Genomic DNA, 8,389 nt, shown 5'->3' with positions numbered 1-8,389 from the left:
GGGGTGCTTGAGGGTGAGGAATTGGGGGGGGCGGGGTTCTCGGCCCACAAACCAGTCCGGTGGCGTCTGATTTCAGATCCTGAGTCGACTCCCTGGTAAGTCAGGTGGGGGAAGGCGGGGGGCCGGGGCGGGCCGGGGCGGGCGGGCGAGGCGGGGGGCGCGGGGCGAGGCCGGGGGGCGGCGGCGGCGGCGGCGACGCGGGGCGAGGCGTCGGCCATTAGGTGAAGCTCATGGAGACTGTGTGCTCTAGTGCTTTGCGGCGGAGGGAGGCGATGCTGGTTCCCCGCCACACGTCGCTGCTGTCCGGCGAGCTGCAGAGCTGGGGCGAGCCCGTCACGTTGCTGGGGCCGGGCAGGGAGGCGGGCACCATGCCGGGGAAGGCGGGCTGGTAGAGGTGCGACTGCAGCCCGGCGCCGTTGGAGCCGGCCAGGCTGTTGGAGAGGCCCATGGAGTTGGGCGGCGGCCCGGCCGCCAGGCTGCACTGGGAGAGGGACTGCGCCATGGCCTGCTGCCGGCCCAGCGCCGGTGGCAGCGGCAGCTGCGACACGCCTGGCATGGCGGCGGCGGCCCAGCGGGTGTCGTTGGCGTGGAAGGAGCAGAGGCTGTCGCCCATGGCGGCGGCGGCGGCGGCGGCGGCCGAGGGGAACTGCGGCAGCCCCGGCGTCGGCAGCAGGGTGCCAGGGGCGCGGAAGACGTTGGTGGTCTTCTTGCGCTTCTTCCACTTGGCCCGACGGTTCTGGAACCAGACCTGCGGGCGGCGGGCAGTGACACGCACCGTTAGCCACCACCCACCCCGGCCTCCGCCCCGTCTCCTGTCGCCCCCCACCAGTCTCTCCCCCACGGCCGTTGTCTCTCCCACGGTCGCTCTTCACACCCGCAGCCCCACGCGTGTCCCCGTCACGGGCTAACGAAACCGCTGAAACTTTCATAACGAAACCGATCGATGTGTCCGTCCAGGGACTGAGTCGCCTGCGGCCTCCCTCTCTCAGGGGGAGGCTCCGGGAGAGGAGCCTGGCCTCCACCCGGAAAAAACAATAACACGTATAAAAAAAAAATGACTGGCCCACGGCTCTGGCCCGTGCGTGGAAGCGCTACCGAGCCGCCACCGGAGCGGGGCGCCGCCCAGGTCCCGGGGCAGAAAACCCACCCGCCAAACTGCCTCCATTTGTTTGGTTGGTTTGGGTTAGGTTGGGGTTGTTTTTTTAAAAAAAAGGTGATTTAGGTAAGCGGGTGTTCGTGGCGCCGGCAGGGACGACTTCGTGGGTCTCGCTGCACCGCTGCCGAAAGCACCGGGAAGGTTGTTCGGGGGGGAAAGCCGGGTCCGCTGGAAATCCAGGGGAACGCGGTGCCCCGACCTGCTGGAAGGAGTCCCTGGCTTGATGCTACATACCCAGACTGGGAAACACGGGCGCCCATTAGCGGGAATGAACAGCCTTTAGGGAACTAAATGTTATATGAATAATCGAAAAATCGCGTTCAATTATGTTTTAGGGTTAATAGTTAAATTGCGGCTACAAAACCTTTTTATGTTTCATGCTTTACTGGTGTTGTAAAGAATCTCCATCAGGTCTGATCGCCTCAGCTCATAGCTATGCTGCATATGCTTTTAAAATGTGAATGTTTCCAGTTGAAAACTAGTGCATGACAGATTAAAACGCAGGGAAAACCTGCGGGAGATTTTGAAAATGCACACATGACGACTCTATAAATATATTAACCACGAGCGCTTGGCAACTTTGGACTCCTTTTAAAATGCAACTAGCCTCTGAAAATTATTAATACAACAGTGAGAATCTAATGGAGGTTGGAATCTAAAAATCTACCTTGATGATGTCTGCTGTTACAGTAATATAGACATACTGTAAATGTATTTTAAAATATATAGCCCATTTAATTCCCCAGCTATAAATGGGTTAGAGAGAGAGAGAGAGAAGGGGAAACAATATCACTTTTGTTTTGCCTTTTTTTTTTTTTCTTTTTCAGGAGCCGAAGCTTTATGAAGATCTCATTGGAATCCAGCGGATGATTAATGTGAAGATTTGGTAGGAAATCTGGAGAGCTGTATTAAAGCCCAGATCTCAGGTTCATTTCGATCAGCCAGCCGTGAACTCTGGGCCGAATTCATTACACTTTAATAGTGCTGGGAGAGGAAGAAAATGCAATTTCTCATTCCATTAGAAAACTAGAAAATACTCTCAGCTTGTCCCCTATTAAGATGTGGCAGGTGACGGGACCATTGTGGGGGACACGGTCAATGGAATTACAGCACATTATTTTTGTTCGTATAAAATATTGAAAGGCAAGCCTGACTGTGCAGAAGTTATTTCACTGATTTGGTTTTTATGTAAATAAAATATTGAAAGTTAATTAATCCGTGCTAGAGACTAATGATTATGCTTATTATATTGCATTTGATCGCGTAATTTGCATGATTCTCGCATTGCTGCTTAATAAGCCATTCCAGGTTATAAATAATTCTGAAATTGGTTTCTAATAATGGCATGCTATAAAAAGAATGGTTTTATTACAGCAGCCTGAAAAGCAGAGCAATATCAGACGTGGAATTGGACTCCCGTTTAAGCACCAGCCGCTTTAATAATTATTTAAATGTATCATATACATTAAATACAGATCTAAAATGAGGAAAGTGGTGATTTATCCTGGCATCTAAAACCCTTAAAAACATATACAGCCGCTATAAATTAACTATTTGGAGCATTGCTTAATCAGTGTGGAGCCCACATACTGCAAGGAATGTGTAGGCAATCTGTTAACTATAAAGAAAACTGTAAAGTACTCGTATAAGAACATAAACCAATTACTATATAATTTAAATTTGGTCAAGGAGTAGTGATACATCGGATTGTGAAGTAAATATATTAAATAAATTATTTTGCCTTAGATTACATAATGTTAATCATTTTGAAGTGTTAATTAAGAAGGTTATGTTGATCTGATTACTTTTTAAACTACAGAACATTATTGTAAAAAATATTTAAATTGCCACTCTATTAAACTGTTTTTATCAGCAGTCTCGAGCTATTAGCATTGGTTTAAGATTATGCCGAGGCCATTAAAACACTTTGTCTTTCTTCCTGCGAATTTCTTTGATGTGCTGTTAGAAAATAACTATTTCCATTTTAGATTTTATATTTTACTTCATTTACCACACTCCTAATATTGAAATTGGTATCATTAACCTTTGGGAAACCCAATAAAGTTTAATAGACCTCGTTTTCTTTTTTCATAGAGTCAGTTGTCCAATTATATTTTATTTGTGAATCTAATTTCTTTCTTAATTTAAACTAATTATAGTCCTGTGTAGGCTGAGTCAAATTGTTTTACTTTTTAAAAGCAGACGTGCATTTTCTGTCACATTCGAGAGCGGAATCTGTTTCCGTTCATAAAAAAACGTTCATTTAGGGATTTCTTTCGACGTGTCTTTATTTAGCTGAGGCGCCTAGGCTTGCCGAGAGGGATTTTGAACACCGGCTGCGGTAAAGTGCGGCGGCACTCCCGGTGCGCTGTGCTGAGCGGGGATGCACATCCCACAAGTGCTTCCATTGTGCAGGCTTTCGTTCCTCGGAAGGCAGTCGCCCAGAAAGTCACTAAGATATCCTTCTACACACAAAAGCCCGCATCTGAGCAGTCTAGCGGTTGGATCCATCTCTCCCTTTCCCAAATTTCGTTTACATTTATTTGTCTAAATAGTTTCTGATGTGCCTGTGTGCAAAGATATATATGTCTATGTGCGTATGTATATATAAATACTTTACAGAACAAAGTACACCCTAAATGTTGAAGTTACTCGCTACCCTTACCGTCCCCCGGCATTATAAAAGCCAGTACGGGGAAACTCCGAGTCCAAATACAACTACTTTTTACCGAAGTGCCTTTTCACGAGCCTGTGTGCCTTCCCCGGCCCCCAACCTCGACCTTGCCGCTTCCCGGCGGTGGAGGCGCCGCGGCCGGATCGCTATCAGCATCCTGGACAGAGGCATGCGCGAGGAGCAGGTCCGCGCCGCCGTCAGCACCCTGGACAGCGGTTCCGTGCGCCCGGCCCGCCGCCGGACCCCGCACCGCAAACGGGGCTCATTCCCCGGCGGTTTGGGCTCCCCTCTTAGCGCCGAGCTATTGCGAGGGCTGTCACTCGCCACTCTCTGACTGTGCCTCCCCGGGCTCTTTCCTGCCCCGGCTTGGGCCGTGGAGCGGGGGGAAGCTCCGCCCGCGCCCCGCTGGCGACCACGCCGCTGCAGGCGGTTAGGGGACAAGAGGGCACCCCAAGGGGACAGCTTTGCGGAAAGAGGGGCGGGGAGTGTCCTGTTTCATGGCTTTATGCCCAAACTGTTGCGTTCAGGGGTGGGTTTCCCTCCCCGCCGTCGGGCTGAGTTTTGGGGGCACCCACCCGCCCTTTCCGTTATGCCTGGTCTCGCCGCCGGCTGGCGGTGCCGCCGTCGGCGAGCCCGGGGACGGGGCTGGCGGGGGCGGCGGGGGTGGGCACTGCGCGGAGGCGGTTGCTCATACCTGCACCCGGGACTCGGTGAGGCCGATGCGCAAGGCCAGCTCTTCCCGCATGAAGATGTCCGGGTAGTGGGTCTTGGCGAAGCTCCTCTCCAGCTCGTTGAGCTGCGCCGGCGTGAAGCGGGTGCGGTGCCGCTTCTGTTTCTGCTGCCCCTGCTGCTGCCCAGCCTGGCTGGGGTTCTGGCCGCCCTGCTGGCCTTGCTGCTTGTCGGGGTCTTTGGCGCTGACGGCTAAGGAGCTGGGGTTTGATCCGACAGTGGTGATGTCTTCCCCCGGCAGCAGGGTGGTCCCTTCCACCGTGTCCGAGTTGGGGGCCATGTCTCCCGGGTGTCCCCCCGGATCCGAGCCCCCTACGCCCAGCCGACACTTCACCGCCTCCCGGTGTCCCAGCAGCTCGGCCGCATCTTTCATCCCTGCGGAGGCAAAGGAGCCGCGGTCACTCCCCTGCAGCCGGGCATGTATTCATCAGAGCCGCTTTCCAGCGCACCGAGCCGGCGAGAGGCATCCGACCACCGCCACCGTCTCCCCCCCGTCGCCCCCCGCCGCCCCCCGGCCGCCCGCCAGCCCCGCAGCCCGGCTCGGCTCAGCGGCGCGCAGAGCCTCCGGCCCCGCGCAACTAGGGGCGGGGGACAGAAAACTTTACACCGAGCAGCCCCTCTTCTTGCTTAAATAACCAGCTCCCTGCCGGGCCTCCCCTTGAGAGACCAAGGGAGGGAACAGGGGGGTGTGTGTGTGCGTGCAAGTTTTGCCGGGTTCAGCTTGGTTTTTCCAGCGGGGCTGGTAAAAGAAAGAGAGGGAGAGAAAGAAAGAACACTCGAGCCGCCCTGCTGCCGGGAGCTTTACCTCCCCGACAGATGTGCGGGGACCTCGGTCACCCTCTCCTCCCTCCGCTCCTCAGAACAAACGCATGAATAACCGTAAATAGGTAGATACAGATATTTCTCTGCTTTTTAAAGGAAAAGACAGGAAGAGGAAAGCGAGCAGGTGAGCAGGAAAAGGCCACCCAGAACTCCTCCGTAAATACCATCGAGCTCATCTGTCCTAAAATAATAATAATAATCATCATCATAGTAATAATGTGTAGGTATGTATATAAAAACAGGGGAGAGCGAAATTAAATGATCCACGACTCGCTGTAGATCTACATACTCCGTAGGTCTCCCTCTCTTTTTTTTTTTTAATGTTAAATCAAATTAAACTTTAATACAGTACAATTACTTTTAAAGGAATTAGCCCATTTAGATCGCATTAAGGTAAAATAAGGAACAAATTGTCAATTTCCTGCCCCGGCTTCCTCCCCGCTCGCCGCCGCTGGTGCAGCCGCCGCGGGGCGGGGGGGGTGCTGGGGGAAACTCACCGAGACGGGCGTCCAGGAGGTCGGCGTGAGACAGCATCGCGCACCGCTCCAGGGCGAAGGCTGTTCCCCCCCAAATTTTAGCGGCCTTAAGTTATTTAAAATAGATATGAGATATAAGATATATATATATAGATCGCCTAAATGAAAGAAAATTCGGTGTGTGGTTAAAAAGGGGGTCTCCTGCATTATAATGTCCTTTAGAGAGACGGGGAGGTGCTTAACACTTCAATGAACCCGTGAGCAGCTCGGCGCGGGGACCAATCAGGAGGGCAGCCTGCAAATGTCAGCGCCCGGAGCGCCCCGCTCCGCCCGCCCGCCGCCCGCCCGCCGCCGCCGCCGCCCCGGCCTCCCGCCGCCCCGGCCCGGCCCGCACCGCGCCGCCGCTCCCTTCCCCTACTCCGCTCGCCTTCGCAGCCCTCCTTCCCCCTCTCTCCTTCTCTTCCAAATGCACATTTGCCACCCTCTTCCCGCTCCGGGTCGCCCCTGATTTATTGGGTTTTCTTCTTTTTTTTTTGGCTTCTTTTTGAATGCCTCCTCGGAGCGCACCCTCGGACCGGACCCGGTCAGGCTCCCGGGGGTGGCTCGCAAGCCCAGCGCCCGCCGGGGGGATGTAAGTGGGCGACGGCGGGCGGCTGTGCGGCGCGGGGGCGGGCAGCACTGGCCCCGCTCGCCGGCCGCCCCGGGGACTGGGCTTGAGGGCGGCGGCGGAGACCGCGGCCCGGCTTTCACCCACCGGGCCCCGACGGCTGCGGGGCGGCGAGGAAAGGGAAACTTGCGCCAGTTCCCGCAGCGGCCCGGGCCGCAGGGACTGCCCTGGCCCTCCCAGGGCTCCCCGCCACCCCGTCCCGGCCCTGCTCGGTGCAGAAGCACACGGCAGCTGGCGGGAAGGGAGCCGAGCACCGCGCTGCCGTGCCTGGGTGGCATTTAAAAGCCCGTGAGCCCTGTTTTTTTCGGGTAAAGTTTCCAAGTTCGGGTCGACTACATACTCAGTTTCAAGCAGTAAATAAAGTTAAATGCTTTTTATTTTCCTCTTGAATATGTTAAACTACTTGAACAATTTAAAGTGCTTTGCACAAGTGAAGCGAACCATTTCTAATGTTCTGATTTTTCAAAGCCAGCCAACAACAAAGTTTAGATTAGTAATATATTTCTAACCAGAGTAATTTTCAAGATCATTAGGCATTTATGTAATTAGTGCCAAATCTATAAGCTTTTATTACGATTATTAGAGTAAAATCAGTATAAATTTGTACTAATTTACTACTGTTTAGACTTGGCTGTCAAGCCAAGAGGTTCTTATTGTAAATGATAACTGAGGAAATTAAGTGCAAAATTCTGTACCATTTCTGATCCGCTCCTAAACAATCCGTTTCAATTGTATTAGTAGCAGAACATAATGCCCTTTTAAAGTTATTTGACTTGTATTTTTATTTGCAAAACATGAAAAATACCCTCTACCCGGGCACAATGAAAACTGATATTTACTACTTCCAACTTGATTAACATTGATTTTTAATTCAAAAGTGATGCAATTAAGATTATTCATTTAGTGCAAATAAAGCTTCCACCAAAAAGGGAGCCCAGTGAAGTCTGTGTTAAATAAAACAGAGCCAATGGCTTTTTTTTTTTTTTCCTCCATCCAATTGACTCACACAAAACATTGTAAATACTGCATGCGAACAGATGCAAGAGTGGTTTTGTTTGCAGCTCAGATGTGCAGGGGTTTCGGCAGCGACTGAACAAGGAGACAAAGGAACCGGCCGACCGATCTCTAGGGCAGTTTTGCTGCTTTTTTTTTTTTTTTTTTTTTTTTTTTTTCCCCTCCTCCCTGCTAAGGCTACATTGATTCAATTCAGCTTTCGAGAGAGACGTCGGGCTATTGCAATCATCCCGGGTGCTCGGGAGCGGCCGCTAAGAGCGGGGAGAGAGCGACCCAGAGCCGGGCCACAATTTAGCTGGAGAGACAGAGAGAGAAAGAAGTGGCGGTGGGGTGGGATTTTTTTTTTTTTTTTTGCCTTTTTTTTTCCCGGTCGGATGGGGGATGGCAGAGACGTCTCGTTTGTTTTGCCTTTTTTTTTTTTTTTCCTTCGAAAATTATTGTCTGTGTGCGGCTCCCAAGGCAGGAGGGGAATCCCCGGCGGCGAAAATTCCCGAGAGCCGCCCCCTGCCCCGACCCGCCGCCGGGACCCGCAGAGCGAAGCCCGCGGAGACGCCGGCGGGGAGGAGGGCCGGGACCGGCGGCATCCGCGGGGCGCACAGCCTTCCGCGGCCGCGGCGGGTCTGGCCCGACGTTAGGCGAGCGGTCAGAGGTCGGGCAGGGCGTTCGGGGCTCAGTTTTAGCTGTGGCTGCTGGCAAAAAACGTCCCGGTGGCGGCAGCCGGCTGCTGGCGAGCCTGCGGCGGGCAGGGGGTGCGCATCTCCGCCGCCTTGTTGTGCGCTTCAGGTCGATAAATAAATGTGTAATAGTTAATGCGCAGACAGATCAGAGTAGTAACAATGGGATGAAATCAA

At 53.0% G+C, this 8,389-nt stretch overlaps 1 protein-coding gene across 1 annotated transcript; it reads right to left on the bottom strand.

Moving 5' to 3' along the window:
- Positions 1 to 217: 217 nt before the first annotated feature.
- On the bottom strand, positions 218 to 5,915 carry OTP (orthopedia homeobox). The gene is made up of 3 exons (XM_074166733.1): positions 5,879 to 5,915; positions 4,525 to 4,934; positions 218 to 748 (listed from the first exon to the last, which is right to left on the bottom strand). Exons 1-3 carry the CDS (start codon positions 5,913 to 5,915, stop codon positions 218 to 220), a joined length of 978 nt encoding a protein of 325 aa, XP_074022834.1.
- Positions 5,916 to 8,389: the final 2,474 nt, after the last annotated feature.

This window comes from Numenius arquata, chromosome Z, assembly GCF_964106895.1.
Source record: "Numenius arquata chromosome Z, bNumArq3.hap1.1, whole genome shotgun sequence".
NCBI classification, from domain to species: domain Eukaryota; kingdom Metazoa; phylum Chordata; class Aves; order Charadriiformes; family Scolopacidae; genus Numenius; species Numenius arquata.
Note: the sequence above shows the minus strand (reverse complement) of the source record. Positions and strands in the feature narration are given on the sequence as shown.

Coding starts and splice junctions, on each gene's coding strand:
- OTP (XM_074166733.1), bottom strand. CDS start 5,915: ATGCTGTCTCACGCCGACCTCCTGGACGCCCGTCTCG. Junction 4,935..5,878: donor CCTCCTGGACGCCCGTCTCG/GTGAGTTTCCCC, acceptor TTGCCTCCGCAG/GGATGAAAGATGCGGCCGAG. Junction 749..4,524: donor TCACCGAGTCCCGGGTGCAG/GTATGAGCAACC, acceptor CGCCGCCCGCAG/GTCTGGTTCCAGAACCGTCG.